The sequence below is a fragment of the Chiloscyllium plagiosum genome, unplaced genomic scaffold (genome assembly GCF_037043375.1).
Source record: "Chiloscyllium plagiosum isolate Xiang-an unplaced genomic scaffold, Cpla_swu_hap1 HiC_scaffold_25, whole genome shotgun sequence".
In the NCBI taxonomy this organism is placed as follows: Eukaryota; Metazoa; Chordata; class Chondrichthyes; order Orectolobiformes; family Hemiscylliidae; genus Chiloscyllium; species Chiloscyllium plagiosum.
Genome location: NW_028270163.1, coordinates 24,698,486 through 24,716,324, shown reverse-complemented (window position 1 = coordinate 24,716,324; position 17,839 = coordinate 24,698,486). Strand labels below are relative to the sequence as shown.

Below are 17,839 nucleotides of genomic sequence, written 5' to 3'. Positions count from 1 at the left end.
TGTGCTGAAATCCTCAACAGGCACTTAACCGACAAGCTTCAAACCTAGACGCAAAGTGCTATCCCTCAGAAAGGGCTCAGATGTTACAAACCATTGCAGTGATTCTAATTGGTTGCACAAAATAACATGCCAGACAGAAAGCAGAATGTAGCAGTGAACACCTCAAAAAGCAAAATACTGCATATGCTGAAAAACAATTAAATATAAAAAGAAAACATTGAAAATATTCAGACAACATGCGTATAGAGAGAAACAGTTAACATGTTGGTAAACATGCATCAGAACTCTGCAGTGAATAGAGTTTATCAGACTGGAGAGAAATGTAGTGGTTCCACAAGGAATTAACATTGGAACTTTATACGAAGAGTATAAAAGCTGGTGCAGGCCTCCTTCAAGGAGAGATGGCAAGAATTGCTTCACACATGTTCAAAAGGCACAAATAGCATGATGAGAGTAAAGAGAGAAACCTGACAGGACAGCAAATAACCAAAGGACAAATGTTAAAGTAATTGGCAAAGAAACAAGTTGGAGGCAACAGTTTATGAGCAAAGTAGTGCAGAAAATTGGGGTTTTTTTTGTAAGATTTAGCAAAGTCAGTGTTGAATTGCCTCTTTTTCTGGTCAAGGGCACTTATTTTAACCTGTACAAAAACAATGTGATAGAGCCAAGGAGCAGGTGAGATTTGAGTCCAGACTTTCTGGATTACAATACGAGCATAACTATATCCTTAGTCAAGTTTTGCAGTTGTGCTCATCACTTAAAGAGCAATTTCCCACTGTCACAACTGAAACATGATTCATTTCCAAGGCCAAAACAAAGAATTTACTTTACTTGTATCTATGCTGAGAAAACTGACAAGAACAAAAATTCTATTACAGCATTTACGACTAACATTTTAAAGCAGCAGCCTAGAATACCTACTACCATTCAAAATGTGAGGTTGCCGAGCACATGATAAGTATAACCAGATCCCAACTGGGCAAGCAGCAAAAAGAAAACTAAAACAAAAATCAAGAAATCACAAAGACCAAAACAAAGTGGAGCAAGGGCTCAACCAATCTGAGCCGCAAGAATTCCAAGCTACAATTAGAAAGGCAGACATGAAAGGACTACGCAAAAGGAGCAGTTAAACATTTTGGCCTTTAGCATTTCGAAAAGATACTAATTTTATGTTGTTTTAACTCCAACTGTATCATCTAATTTCTTTTTTGTTGAGAAGCTCTTTGACTTAATAGTTGGTGTCACTGGGAACTCTCTAATGTTCAAAGATGGTTCAAGACAGCTAAGTAGCTAAAATCAAAGTAACAATTTGGAAACACACTACCTTTTTTTAAATCTTTTCATGGATGAGGGCATTGCCGTGCTGATTGACAATTAGCCAGAAATGATCCAGCAGCTTTAAAAGCAACAGTCCCTGGGTTGTCAGGGCTCCCAGTGATGTTCAGGGGAGAGTTCCAAAATGTTGACACTGACAGTGAAACTGTGGTAAATACTTGCAAGTCAGAATGGTGAGTAGCTTCGAGATGATCTTGCAGTGGAGGTATTCCCATGTATCTGCTGCTATCGTCCATCTATGTGGTGATACAGGTGCAGGTTTGGAAGGTGCTGTCTAAAAGAGTCTTGGTAAATTACGAAGAGGTGCATCTTGTAGATTGTGCTGGCACCATGTCAGTGAAGGAGGAAACAAATGTGGACAATGGTAGACTGAGTACCCATCAAATGGGCCTGGTTTGTTCTGGATGCATCAAACGCACATGTTGGAGCTGTACCAACCCAGGCTAGTATTTCCTGAACCCTCCTCATTTGTGACTTGTCAAGAATGCTTATCCATCATGTACATGGATGAGCTACTGGTCACAAAATTCCCAGCCTCTGAGCTCATTTTGGAGAATTATGGACATTGCCTGGCACTTCGGTCACAAGGATTACTTCCCACCTCCCGGCCTAGGTGCTGTCCAGGTCTTGCTGCACATGGACATAGACTGCTTCAGAATCAGATGATTGGTAAATGGTGTTGAACATTAAACAATCATTTGATGTCCCCCATCTGACTTTATGATGAAGGGAAGGCAAAAGTAAAGTAGCTGAAGATGGTTGGAACCACAACACTATCCTGGAGAACTTATGCAGTTATCTCCTACCTTCAGCATCATCTTTTGTGCTGGATATGACTCAACCCACAGACAACTTGCCCAGTTCCCACTGTCTCCTTGATGCCAAATTGGTACAAATGTTGACATTTTGTCAAGGGCAGTCCAGTCATTCTTAGCTCACTTCTGGACATCAGCTCTTTTGACAATGTTTGGACCAAGGTTGTACTAAGTTTGAGTTTTGTTGTAGCTCCAACCTGTGTCAATACATTCCTTCAAAAGGAACGTGAGATCATTGAAACAACAACAGTAAAAAACTTGAAAACTGGAATTGAAACTTGGTGCCAAAAAGGCTTAGAAGTTCTATGTAGAGCAGAGACAATTTGCATACCAGTAGCACAGGAGAAGGGACCAGGGATGCTGTAAAGATAAAGTTGTTCTGTGGTTCCTTTATAATAGCAAAACTGAACAGAAACTAAATTAATTGCTAAATCGCACCGTGCACATAATGTCATGACAGGACATACACAGACAAATTTCAACATAATCAGGCAGACACCAGTGTTGTACCTGCACTGGAACAGCTTGGCTAGGAGTGCAACTAGCTTTGGAGCAGTACTCTAACTATAGCCCAGTATCTCTAACTATTTTTTGATCTCATCATAACTTACTCGAATTAGCTTAAGACTGGCACCTGTGTTGCTGGGGACTTCGGTCGGCACCCAGGTGGATTAGCGACTTGGAACCTCTGAAGACTGATACAGATTTTACAGCCTTTTATGTTGCCTTGCTCTGCGGGGTTTCAAGCTGATGAGGATATTTGTGCAGTCTCCTGATGAAATAATTGTCCACCACCATTCAACACTGAATATGGCTGGACTGCAGAACTAAAATCTGCTGGCAGTGGGATCATTCACATGTTTATTGCATGCTATTTGACATGCACTTAAGCCTGTATTCTAACTTTTCCAGGTTGATACCATATCATTAGATGATACCTGATGCTGCTCTGAATTTGCCTTTTGCACCCTTCTTTTAGCCAGGGTTACAAACATAAGTAGGCCACTTAGCCCCTCAAACACTCTCCTCCATTTGCTCAGATCACAGCTGATCTTCATATTCCACATTCTCGCCGACTTCTGATAACTCTTCACTCATGCGCTTAAAAATCTATCCATCTCCACCTTGAAAATATTTTAGAATTTTATTTCCAAAGCCTTTCAAAACAATAAAGCATTCAAATACTCATGATTCTCAATGCTCCAAACAGTAGGTCTAACATGATGGTGCGAGTCTCAAGAGGTCACAAATAGAAATTGCTATCTTCAGATGAAGGGGTCAGGTGGACAAGGGTCATACTTGAGTCCCATTTTGTATCCAAGGTCTTCATTTTGGCACTTCATTAACAGCTTTGTTCTCAGAAATTGTCCGGACAAATTTGTAATGATATCCTTGCACACTCACCCCAGTGACAGAACACAGCCACGAATTGGGAAGGTCGAAAAAAACGCAAGCGCAATTACTGTGTGACACAAAGTGTTATGAAGTCGAAAGCATGTACGGTCCCTTAAAGAGAGAGAGGGTGCTTTTCTGAGCTGAGAGATTTTGACAGCACGTGTATGACTAGCTGACAGAGTCACAAAGAGTAATGAGAATTGAAAGCTTGGGTTGGGTTGTTTTTTTGAAGTTAAATCAATCCGATTTGAATTTAACCAGTTAATTTAAAATATGCCAAGGATATCAAAAACCAATTGAATTTAAATTTGATTATATTGACAACATTGGACCAATGAGATAGCATGAGTAATGGGATTTATAAAGGAGAGTATTTTGAAAATTGCTGAGAGCTAACTGCCTATTTAACATGAAAAGCTCTCAAAGAAATCTCGAAAATGACACCACTTAAAGTAACAAGATATTTGATAGCTAAAAATACTCAGTACTAAATAAGAAAATGATCCAGAAGCAGACAGCAGACTTGAGAAAAAAAAAGAGGAAGGCTGAAGGAAGAGAAGACCATCTGTGTGGACTTAAAGAGACTGTGTTAATATACAGTTTATAATCGAGTTATTGGAAAAGCATATTAATAGAGTTGCGGTCAGCTAAAGGATAGTGGTTAATTAGGGGAAACTGTTAACATTCCCTGTTTGGTCAAATAAATAGTTTTTTTTTATAAATACAGTGAAAATCAGGAATCTTCTCTCATCCACACATTTTTAAACAGATTACGAGTTGAGGGGATCTTATCTGGGTGTTTTAGTTCAATTAGCAGAGGGGTTCAACCTCCACGTCCTAACAGTGGGCAATACTCAACATACACAGAATCTTTCAAAATAGTAATGGTTGACAAAGGAGTGACATCTATGAATGGTGAAGGCTCGCTTAAAGGATTTGAGGCTATCATTGCACCACCTCACCAGGCTGTAATAGCTATAGCCACAGTCCAGAACATGCCTAAGCTGCCAGTTTCCTGAAATTGGAGAATGCCTGCTGCAAATTCATCAAGGCCAAAATCAGATAAGACAATTGAACGTGGAACTGCAACACCTTTATGAAAGGTATGGATAACAATGCATCTACATTAAGCCATTTCATCACACTACTCATGAGTCTAATTGTTTTCATGTCTATGAAGGCAAATTGAACTTCTGCAAGTCACTCAAATACTATTATGTTAACATACAAATGATAGCATACACACTTCACAGTAAAAAAAACCGTAATATTTCACTCAAGTGTAGTCAAACAAAAACTGACAAGCCACAGGAGATAGTGGGACTGGAAATGTAGTCCAAAGATGTAACATTTTGAAGAACAAGGTATTAAGGAAAGGAATGCTTGTGCTCCAAACCGTGAAAGCTGCAACTGAATATTGTGGGGACAAAAAAAAAAAAAGGATCTTGGAGGGTTTCAGAGTTACAGATAAGCAAAGCCACAAAGGGAATGGCAGAAATGAGAACTTTGACATCTCAACTTTTAATAGGTTTAGTTAAATGTGTCAGGGATAAATATGTCAGAACATGTAGTTGAACTCAAAATACAGGCAATACAATTCTGGAGGAGTCTGCATTCAAAGAGGGTACAATCTGGGAGGAAATCCAGCCAAACACAGAAATAGTCAAGTCCTTAGCAAAAAGGATAGATGAGAACTTCAGTTGAGCTAAGGGGGAAAACGACAACCAATATTAGCGATCACTGTTTGGAGAAGGTATGGGGTCGACAGTTCCAGGTCTAAGTAAAAACAAAAGGCTATAGTTTAGTTCACCCTTATTTAGTGAGGGCAAAATAAAACACTGAACTTGGGTTTTAATGTTTAATTGTAGGAAATTTGCTCATCCAAATGTTATTGTCTCACAACCAATATTCTTGTTTAAATTTATTGAGCATTTGTTGACCTAGAGAAGGTTGCCTTGACACGTAGTCCAGGTGGTTGAGCATAGTTCCTGAAATGATTCCACACATGGTCTTAAGACAGCAAAACAGCCATTCACCTATACTATTATATATTTTGCATAATGACAGTTCTCTTGATGTTTTAACATAATAGGCCACATTAAGTTAAACAAAAATAAACTTGTGGTCTACAATAGCTCATTGAAAACTGATCAACTGGGAAAATCTTTTACAAGAATATAAACTAAGTCACAGTCAGCTACAGTCTGTCTGTATTCATTGCTCGAACTGTCTGTTCTGAATAGAAATATATTAGGATGTAACATTCAGAACAAGTGAACTAAGATCAAACTTCCCATTAGCTTTTTGCTAGCTCTTTCACTTTAAATTTTTGAACCGCCAGTTGATGTATTATATTTGCTCAGCTTTATGAATTGGCTACATCACTTGAGAATTCAAACAACCCTTCCATCTGATGAGAAGCAAAAGTACTCTGAAGCAGGTTGTACATTATTAAACCTTAAAGGGAGAAGATTTCAAGTTTTGTTAGTGACTGGGGAGTTAACAGCCAACTGTCAGCTTTATCATCATTGCTCAAACCAGACTCAAGTTCAGAACATTTAGTGCAGTTGAGTACAGAAATCCTGAAATTGCAGGATGGTACTCATCTTCCAGCACAGCTTGCAATATAGATGCCTTCCAATGCAACAAAAACTAAGAACTTCAGTTTTTCCCTACACTACACACCATTATAACACCTTAGGGATCTACACCTTAAATCAACTGGATCTAAGTTGGCTTCGTTTTTAAGATGTGATCAATGAGAAACAAATTCTATACTCAGTGCTGTTAAATTAAAGTTTAAAGACTCCGCTCATTGGCAGCTTGGACTCAAATTCTTTGCAAACAAATCACGAGGTCTCAGCCAAATTTGGGTCAGCCCTTCTAACACCACTGACAAAATCTGGCTAACTACCTCCAATACATGGAAAAGTTTGCAATTTTATTTAGCATTGCATCATATCAAGCTTCCAAAATCAAAGTTAACACAAGATACAAATTATTCCCATATTAAAGACTAGTTTTGTAACCTTTCTTTTAAATCACCAGACCTGTGTAGCACAGTGTGCCAGCTCCAGGGAACTACATTTCTACTACCCTTTCCTGACATGGCCAATTAAAGAGTACAAACCAAAGTTTGCTGGGCGAACATCTTCAGTTACTCCCATGAGGTTCCCTCTGCCCTAACATCAGAAAGAGGAATGTTTGCTGATAATTTTCTCAGTGCTAAGCACGGTTCGTGACTCCTCAGATATTGAAGCAGTCCATATCCAATGAAACAAGACTTTGACGATATCCAGGCTTGGGCTGACAAACGGCAATTAACATTTGTACCACACAAATGTCAGACTATGACCACCTCCCATAACAGAGAATCTAATCACCATTCATTGACATCACCATCACTGAATCGCCCACTATAAGCATCCAGAGGGTTACCATTGACAGAAATTGAACTGGACTAGCCATATAAATACTATGGCCATAAGATCTACAAGACTAGGAATCCTCCAGCAAACAACTCCACTCTTGACTCCACAAGGCTTGTCCACAATCTACAAGACATAATTCAAGAATGCAATGGAATACTGCCCACTTGCCTGGATTAGCACAGTTCGAACAACACTAGGAGCTCGACATCATCCAGGACAAAAAGATAACTGGCAGTTTGCCGTAAGAGACCTTCAATCTGAAATATGAACTTAAACTGTCCCAAGACACAGTAATCAAATCTCTGGGTCAGTACAATGTGATCAGAGACAGTAATTTTGGTCTCATTCTTCAGAAGTTTGAGGGCTGAGGTGAATTGCCACATATCCACCAGCACAGAGACTAGCTAATGCAGCACCAATAGTTCTGTTATTTAAACATGTTATTTAAACAATGGTTATTTGTAAAATAAATCTAAGTGAAAGGCTTACCTTTATTGAAAAACATAGAAGCCATCTGACCCATTTCTACTCGCTCCACAATGTCAAAAGCATCATATGTGCTGGTCCTTTCTAGACATAAAACAGTCAATAGAATGGTTAGTGCATATACTCCAGTAGTGGAAAGGACATAACATTTTTTAAAAATGAATCATTCTCATTTTCATCCCAAGACTGGATTCTGCTGCGGTTCAACGCATTTCATGGTTGTTTCCATTACCAATCCTCATGTTTTGTATGACGACCGCTCATTTTTTGATTACTCCTGCCTTTATTCTTTTGTTTTTTTCCTCTCCTACAATTTTTTCACAGCTCTGGACTCAATTACAAAACAGTCACATTTCAAATATTTCCTGGTATGGAAAAACCCAAGGTACTAACTTGGTTTCTCTCTCCCCTCATACTACCTTACTTGCTGTGTTTCTAACCACTGCTTTTGTTAATGGAAATGATTATTCAATACACCATTGCAATCTTACAGATCCAATTTAACAATGGTCAAACCCTCATGTCTAGTCAAATTAGTCTACATATTGAAACACTAAACAAAATCCAAAATATCTTCAAGTTTCACAAATGCTCCAAAATCTATGAAAAGTCTTGTAAACACGGGCAGCACAGTGGCTCAGTGGTTAGCACTGCTGCCTCAGCGCCAGGGACCCAGATTCAATTCCAGCCTTGGGCGACTGTCTGTGTGGAGTTTGCACATTGTCCTAGTGTCTGCGTGCGTTTCCTCCAGGTGCTCTGGTTTCCTCCCACAGTCCAATGATGTGTAGGTCAGGTGAGGTGGTCGTGCTAATTTGCGCATAGAGTTAGGTGCATTAGTCAGAGGGAAATGGGTCTGGGTGGGTTAATCTTCGGAGGGTCGGTGTGGACTAGTTGGGTCGAAGGGCATGTTTCCACACTGTAGGGAATCTAATATTCTCTGCCCAGATTCGTAAATCGGACAGAAGCCAAAACTTAACTGGGAATGCAGAAAATTGATTGATCAGTTCAAAGCAATTTATAGTTGTGGAAGTTAGTCAATACATTGAGTCCAACTCCTGCAATCAAAGGACTAACAATTTATACTTAAAAAGGTTAGATTCAGAAGCTTATGCATACTGTACGAGGATGAGGCAGTTTAGCCAAAGTAAATTCCTGAGGCTTTAGAAGAAAAAACTTTACAAAAGCAAAATATTGCAGACAAGCAAGGGGGGGGGGGGGGGGCGCGTAAAGTAAATGAGACGTCACCAGACCTGGCACCATTTGTCACCTTTCATCTCAGTCTAAATATCCAAGTGGTTAAACTATTCATGATCAGATCATTAAGTTGTCTCAGTTCCTTCCCATTTTCACTTACCTATCAAGCTGAACCACCCTCCACAATTGAAACACATCCATGAGACCTAGCTCCTGCTACACTGAACAGCTTTGCACGAAACAGCTAATTCTCATTCTCTAGTCATATCATTATGAAAGCTGACATTATGGAAAAAATGCAATGTTTAAACATGTTTTACAAATTCAGAACATTTCAAAGTATCTTACAATCAATTAAGTATTTTTCAAATCCAGTTGTATTTTAATAAAAAGTGCACCCAGACTGTGCAAAGCAACCTCCCAGTCATGTGAAGTGTGACTAGATAACGTTTCAGTGGCATTAGTTGAAGGCTTAATATTCACAGAACTTCCCTGCCTCAGGATCTTGTTTGTCCAACTGAGATGGGAATCCTCAAGCTGGTTTCAAAGGAAAGACTGCACTTCCAACAGTGGAGTATTTCCCTCAAATCCATCACGATTCCAGAGAAACAAAGGTTCAAGCAACCCGACAATTGCATTGTTTCCATTGAATTTGGGTCAAGTGGCCTCCGTATGAAATAATCAGTTAAAAAACCTTCCGTTTTCAGTTGCTGTATTTGTACTTGTTCAGTACAGAAAAGTTATTTCAACTCCGTAAAGAGTTTGTCTCAATACTTACGGACGGAGAGAATAGGTCTCGTCTCTGACCGCTCATAACCATCTCTGAATGCAATATTCTTGTCTTCATCCTCATCATATGAATCTGAAGAGGGATCACTGTCATCTACCTTGTGTGCAAAAAAACAGACAGCCTGATAAACACCTCTTTTTGCTCTGGTACCTAAAACAAATAGAATTTGCTGCCTCTTCATCCCCAGAGTAGGACACTCACTGCTCATTTTAAAACATGTAAAAATTTATGGGCTATGAAGAACAGAAGTTTCCGAACCAGAAAGCTAGAAAGCTTCACTTTTCTTACCCTAACACTCCACATCTGCAATTGATGCTGTGCTCACACAAATCTGCTTCAAAAGCATTATCCTCAACACAAATGGAATTTCCAAAGGATAAGATGTTCTTGGGATTCAAAGCAACTACAGGCAAATCACAATGCTTCAAGTAACTGCTTTTATTAAGAGTTAGCTCCATGCTTTTTCCACCTTATAACCCTTATGTACTGGTGCCCTGCATGGCAGCTTTAAGTTGAGCACTACCAGCAAATCCACTTTCAGAATAGAAAGACTATTTCTCTACAGATAAAATACACGTCCGATAATCCTGCCCAAGTCAGATCCCAGAATGAAACCTGGTTTGAGAGATTATCATTTAATTTGACTTGGGAATTGGATCAGTCAACAAATATTCACACAAGGGCTATTTATATTCTTCAGCACAAGAAAACTAGGTACACAACAGCTTAAAGAGATCTTAAACATCTAAAGCAAAGTTTCAACCCATTATCTGGCAATATCCTTGACAAACTCAATACCAATAAAGTGTCACTCCCATCTAAACTCTTCGATTTCTTACTGTTACAAAGTGGAGGTTCACCCCACCTCAGAATAAAAGCCAAAACACCCAAAGAGGAGCGCCTCGCTCTACAATCTGTTATAAGGACCATGAAAGGAATGAATCCGGTTTTCAGCAACTTCTGGTGGTTAAGTACAAGGATGGTCATGTCAGAAAGGGAGTGGTAAGGGGAATTGAAATAGGCAGTGACTGGGTGGTCCGGTTGGCCCCTGCGGGTCCAGCTGCAATGCTCGGCGAACTAATCCCTAAGTTCGCCAAGTTCAGCAGTATAAACACATCAATTAACAGCACAGGAATCAGACTAGCCCCTTAAAAGTCACATATTACCACAGAAATAGAGTTTAATTTATTGACTTTCCAAGAGAACCTTCATAGGACTGAGATCATACCACTCATTTTGCATCTACTTTTGAATGCATGTGTCCAAAGTTACAATATTACACGCCTCACCAGAAACAGCCAACTTTGATCGTAGAATCCCTACATCATCGTAGAATCGCTACAGTGTGGAAATAGACCATCTGGCCCAACAAGTCCACTAATCCTCCAAAAGTAACCCACCCAGACCCATTCCCCTACCCTATTATCCAACACTTACCCCTGACTAATGCACCTAACCTACACACCCCCAAACTCCATGGGCAATTTAGCATGGTCAATTCACCTAACCTGCACATCTGTGGATTGTAGGAGGAAACCGCAGCACCTCGAGGAAACTCAGACAGACAGGGCGAAGAACATGTAAATACCATGCAGACAGTCACCAGAGCCTGGAATAAAACCCAGATCCCTGGCACTGAGAAGCTTTGGAGGACTGCTGAGAAGAAAACAGCATGAATATGACAGCTTATGTGAGAGCATATACTAATGTAACAGACTGGAGTAATCAGGATGCCTTCCTTTGAGCAGAGCAAGTTGCATCTGATTTTTTTACACAGATGCTTTTCAGCGTTATGGAAGACTGTTTTATGAGACATTAATGAAGGACATCAAATTATTATAAGCAACTGAGAAAATTTAGGAGAAGTTTGCATGAGGAATTGTAAGAGTGCCTGCGACATAGCATGATTCAAGCAGAGACTATTGCAACGAGCAGGAAAATTGGATAAATATTTAAAGCAAGGCATGACACTGAGTTATGGTTAAGTTTGGGACAGTGAAATTATCCTTGAACCAGTCAGGCGAAGAATAAGTCATAAATGACTTCCTTCTGTGCAATATGCATCCATGGGAATGAGAAATTCTTAACAATGCTCATTTCCTCAGTCACACAAAACATTGACTAACACCAAACAAAGCAACATCCATTTCAAAGTTGCCTGCTAAACAGAGAAATAACTTCACTGATTCAGTCAAGTTATTTAATTTTCACTGAAAGATTCAAAAACAAATCAAACTTTATTTGGTTGAAATGGCTTATGTAATTTGTACTAATGACATTCATTTCAGCCAGGCAATGTGATTATTTGATCTGCAAGATACTGTTAATGTGAATGTGATGGGGAAATGGTACATACATTATTGTTCTGCATTTCATTTATAAATTGCTACCTTAATAAATGAAGCAGAAATTCAATTCAACATTGAGTCACTGTCTTGCACATTCGGAGGTATTATTTTTTAAAAGCAAAGAAACCCTTAAAAATGGGTCAGCTTTCAAACCTTGGCGGAGTTTGGATTTTATTTACATTTTAACAGCGCTGGAGAATACATCTGTGATCAAAATCAGCTTCCTTCCAACCACCACTTGCTTATTATCAGTATTTTTTGAAAGACAACAAAATGCTGTAGCAATTTTGCACCTGACAGAGTCAACAATCCTGGTACAAATTATGCTCACTTCCCAAATTGGATTTTGTTGCTCAAGGTTCTGTGACTTTTTTTGCATTCCAATGATAATATCCCATAAGCCAGTGTAAGTCAGATCGCCTTTCAAAATGCAATCTTTACTCCCTCCAAATTTTTTTGTGCATTACATCAGAGGAACTGGACCTGGAGCAAAACCTCCCCAGGGAGACTCTACAAGAAAAAGGAACAGGGCTAAGTTCGGGGACATAGAAGGGGAGAGATATAGTGGTAGTCATGAGGTCAACCAGGTAGATATCCTAGAATGAGCTGCCTGAATGGACCACATTAACAGTTCCAATCAGGCAGCCCTGGCTGACAGACATAATAGTGCATCAACGGTCATGTTCACTCAGAGCTGACTTTGAAGAAGCGGGACCAGTGTCAAGTACCACTCGTCTGGATGGTGTTCCAACTTGTAATTGTACAGGCTTAGAATGAGAGCCCAGCATTGAATTCAACCTGAAGTGAGGCAGCACAACCTTTGCAGCGGTGGTTTGTGATCGGTTACCAGAACAAGTTTACATCCATTAAAAAGGTATTGGTGGAACTGTCTCACACCAAAAATAACTTCCTTTTCTCTCTGGATGTATTTGTGTTGTGCATGCCAAAGTCCAAGGAAGTATATGCTATTGGACATTGACCTTCCCATTTGGGCCAACAGTGAGCTAACACTACCCTGATACTGTATAGAGACATGAGCACCAAATCTCCCCTGGGATCACAGTGTGCCAACACATTATCAAAGTGAAGAAACAGCTATCATTGTCTAAAGGCTATGTCTTGGCGACCATTTCCACGACTTTTTCCAACAGATGTAACGGTCTCAAGACGGAGGCCATGTTATATATAACTTTACATAAAAATTCACCAACCCAAGGAAAAATAAGCTCCAACACCTGTGAACGCCCTAACTTGATCATCTAACAGGTGTAACCCAGTCTTATTGGCTCTGTAGCTCAAGGAGGTCACTTGGGGTGCCAAACACACATTTCTCCCATTCTAAACACACATGTCCACCTTGGAGAAATGCCTAAGGACCATGTCCAAGTTCACAAAGTGCTCATTATTGGTCTTCCCAGTTATTAACACAAAGTCCAGATAAATGGCAACCCGGGGTAGACCTCAAAATGTTTTTAGTTGTGTGCTGAGAAATGGCACAGGCTGATGATCCCCACCTAAGGCAAAATGGCACTGGGCTGGCCTTGCAGAATCATGCAATTGCTACCTATTCACTATGCAAGGGGCCCTTGGTTCCTTTGCCAGTCCTACAACCTTGCTGAAAACCATCCAGATATTTAATTAGGACTTCACTCAGGCAGCCATTTTCTAACTGCAAAAAGTCAAACCAATCAAGGTGAAACACTCAACCTATTTCACCCAGACTCTGGCTGGAGCCTTTTACTACAATTACTAGTAACTGAAGCAGTTGCTTCTCCTAAGAAGTCAGAACCAAAATTGTACCTTTAATCTGCAAAGGTCTCCTGGTATACGTTCTCAGTCCAGCCAAGGTTTTGCACAAACTTAAAGGTGGAATTCAAAGCAAGTTTTGTTAAAGACTGGTTCTGTAATCACTAACACAGCCATTAGAACCTTATAACCACACTCCATTAGAACCGTATGACCATTTAATGTTTATTTTAATAGTTTCTGATTTGGTTATTGCTAAGCAATTCAACTCTTCCAAATCAGCTGCAGGTGGGCTTTCTAAGTTGTGCACTCTCCTGGATACAGGCCTGAGTTCTCTTAGTCAATTTAGGTCCAGTGGGACTCTGCTGCTATCTCCAGTCCACATACCAGTGGCAGCCACAATGGCTTGCCAGTCCAAATCCTGGAAAAAAATTTAACTGTTTGACCAAGGCTTGGCTTAGTTTTGGGATTGTGCTGTGGGCCAAACTAGAATCCTTTATTCAAGATATTTCCTGAATGAGACTATGCAATTGCCTCCACTCAAAGTAGGTTTCCCAAACTGCAATCAGCCTGGTGAGGGTGCCCATTTCCATTCAAATACCCTCTAACTGATATGCTCCACATGCTGTTTTCTAACAAAAAAACCAGCTGTCATGCCAATTTGAAGTCCAGTTGGGGATCAGCTTGGGGCTTTTGCATGGTTATATCATTGTTCCCACATACCAAACTATGTCTCAGCATCTCATCATGGGGTTAAACCAAAGTCACATGCCTCTGCCAGTTGTTTAACCTTGTCAAAAATCCCAGATTCCCCTGGTTCTCAAACTGCTGAGTAATACCGTGGGAAAAAGATCTGCCACCCTGCTCGCCCATAGCATGGCAACACAAAACACAGAAGCCGGCCTGCAAAACAAACAAATCAAGCCTACCAACATATACAGAAACTACCTAGAGTGCTCCAGTCTTGACCAAACAGGCTAACAAAAAACCAGACACTGCCAAGCCCCTTCCTAGATCAGAGAACACACTCCCTAAAATAGCTTTTCACAATCAGCTCCCAGCCCGATTAGCACTGCAGTCTCACCCTAATGGCAGACTCATTTCCCATCGAAACCAATACTGCATAAATAAACAGGCAGACCGAAGGGCCCCAGAACGCTTGGCCTGCAGGAGGAACACAATGGACACACCAGGATGCAGTGAGAAGGGACATTTGCACTTATTCATGCGAACAGGAAACAATGAAAAATCCTCCAGAAGACATTCTCACAAACTCAGATGGCTGGAATCTCCTGTGTCAATTCTGAATAAGTTGTTACTGCTGGACTCTTGATTAATTTCTATTTTGTTTACTCGTTTTAATCTCTTGACAATTTTCACCGTTGTATTGTAACTGTTTTACAATTATCACCTTTCTGTTGTACCCCTACAAAAATATGCCTACACTTCTGTTTGGGGGAAGAGCATTTGGCACAGAGAATCAGTTTTGTGTCAGCCTGGTTAATTTCACTTCTGCTAGGTCTTTGTGTAATAAACGGCTCGTCAATTTCACTATGATCTTAGTTTGTGGTCTCTGATCCATTGGGCTCAATTCTCAGACAAATACCAATAGCATCTCAGAATGAGGGGCAGCTTGGGGTCATAACATGCTTTAACTGTCAACTCTTGAAAGGTTTTAGTATCTGGTGCCTGAGGAAATGTTACGTTGCAACTAACCAAAAAACTGCAGAACCCCAATCTGTCAGGAAAATTACCATTGTTTTTCACTTGTCCCAGTGTAATTCGCTCAGATTAAAAAAACAATTTTTTTTCCCCACATATCGGGTCCAGTCTTGAACAGCAGGATCAAAAGTCAAATAACAGCATGATGCCAGAAATGCTTAGTCCACGTCAAAGATGACAATTATGAGCAAATTCTTTCTCTCGTCACCACTGAAATAACACCACAGGAGGCCAGTATCCATCACCAAGTCACCTTTTAATTACACCTTCCTCAGAACCAGCTCTCAGTAAATAAAGCTGCTGACACTCCTGTTTATATCCATCAGCCAGGACTCTCATGGGATTGCTAACCTGCTCCAATCATTCAAGTCTGGCTGAACTTGTTACAATCACTACAATGGGAAAGTGAACGGAGGAAACTTCAATGCTGGAAACATTCAGGTCAGACAATCTGTGGAGAGAGAAACAAAAGCCAAAACCAGATGATACTGTATCTGTATCATGGCAGATACAGTTCTCAAAACCATTTTCCTATAACTTTTGATCCCATACCAATCAAGAACTTATCTCTGTCTTTGATATTCAATGACTTGGCCTCCACAGCGCTCTGCAATGAGTTTCTCACATTTACCATTCTCTGGCTGCTTAAGAAATTGCTCCTCTAAAGGGTTGCCCCTTCACTGAGGCTGGACCCTCAGATCCTAGTCTAATGCATCCAGGACCTCAACCTTCTAAACTCTAAGTACAAACCCGAAGTCCTCAATATCCTTCATACGATATACTTTTAATCCCTGGGATCGTTGTTATAAACCTCCTCTGGACCACCTCCAAGGGCAACACATCCTTCCTCAGATTGGAAGTGGGGGGATGCAAAGTTGCGTACAATATTTCCAACGCAGTCTGACCACAGCCTTATACAGCCTCAGCAGTACATCAATCTTAAGAGTCTTGAAATGAGTCCCAATTCCCTTTGTGCTTCAGATTTCCAAAGCTTGTCCCCATTCAGAAAATAGTCAAGGCCACTATGCTTCATGGCAAAGTGCCTCAAACTTTCCCACATTGTATTCCATTGGCAACTTGTTAGCCCATTTCCCAGCCTGTCCAAGTTCTTCTGCAGCCTCCCTGCTTCCTCAACACTACCTGTCCCTTCACTTTTGCATCTTTTACAAACTTAACAACAATGCCCTCAGTTCCTTCATCCAGATTGTTAGAGTACAATGTGAATTATTGTGGTCTGAACACTGGACCCTGCTGAACTCCGCGAGTCACTAATACTATCCTGAAAAAAGATCCCTTGTGCCCTACTCTCTGCCAGTCAGCCAATCCTCTATCCATGCCAGTCCCTTTTGCCAGAACACCATTAGCTCTTATCTTAAGAGGCTCCTGTGCAGTACCTTGTCAAAGGCCTTCTGGACATCCCAATAGATCATGTCTACTGGCTCAACTTTGTCTAACTTGTTCCTCATCTCCTCAAAAGGAATTGTAACAGATTTATCAGGTGTGTCCCTCCCTTTGATGAAATGATGTTGACTCAGCCCTATTTTACCATGCACTTCTGAGTCTGCAACTTCATCCTTAATAGTGGAGACTCAAATCTGAGGCATCTGTTGTGTATGGCCAGCATTTTTGTTTTCACTTTTAAATGTTCAAACATGCTCCACGCACATGAAAAACAAATTTAAATTGTGCTTAAGCTCCTTGCAAAGTTCCCATCCAATTATGCTGAAATAAATCATGTTTTGAATTCATAATTTTTAAGGCATCAATTGGTGCTTTTCCTTGAAATAGAAGTTTTTGAAAACAATTAAGACCATAAAATTATGTTTATACTTAGTCAGAATTCTTTCTGCAAATAATAATTCCACTCACTGTGGGTAAAGCAACAATTTATCCAAGTAATCTCGTATCTCTAATATAATACCCCACAGAGCTTCCTGGAAATTTGCAAAAGTTAGGTGAAATGACGAAGAGAGTGTCAGAAAGCTACACTAAGGTGTTTTCCAAGGATAAAGTGACACCTGGACAGAGAGTAATTGGTAGGGAGAAAAGGGTGGGATGTGATGACATATTTTGTGCCTAAATCATAAACACTAAGAAAAAGGGACAAAAAGATACAAAACAAGTCAGAAGAGCAGTGGAATGATGGGGACCAGAATCCCTCAGTTCTGATGGTTTCGTTGTAAAAGGTTTGAACCCTAAATCCTTTTGTCCCCCCAACATATTGGTCAAAACTCTGCACAGCACTTGAAGTATGGCCTAATGGTCTAAACATTCTACACAAGTACAAGTTCACATTTCAGCTTCTGCCCACATTCACCTCTCCCTCCCTTCCCCAACCCCTCCAGAAACGAAATGGTGCATTGCTGGCTTAGATGGTCTCTTAAAATTATTACCTTGAATGATTCCTAAATCTGTATTCCTCGATGCCTCTAGTCCTTGATATTTAAACATGCATTCCATGGTAAAAGTGGGCTACTTCACCTACCAAAACTCATGATCTCACATTAAATTTGTTATTTAACCATCCATTCTACAAAAATAGCAAAATCTTCAACAATTTGTTGGAGCATTTATGTT

The 17,839-nt window shown here is 40.2% G+C and overlaps 1 protein-coding gene across 3 annotated transcripts in view; it reads right to left on the bottom strand.

Annotated features, from left to right (window-relative positions):
* slc38a12 (solute carrier family 38 member 12) overlaps positions 1-17,839 on the bottom strand; it is a 218,135-nt gene that overhangs the window by 145,250 nt on the left and 55,046 nt on the right. For all 3 annotated transcript variants that reach the window (XM_088000518.1, XM_088000519.1, XM_043714560.2), the window contains exons 5-6: positions 9,435-9,543; positions 7,466-7,546 (exon numbers count right to left, since the gene is read on the bottom strand). In XM_088000518.1, the coding sequence (XP_087856644.1) occupies positions 7,466-7,546; positions 9,435-9,543 (190 nt within the window). The remainder of the gene's footprint in view (positions 1-7,465; positions 7,547-9,434; positions 9,544-17,839) is intronic.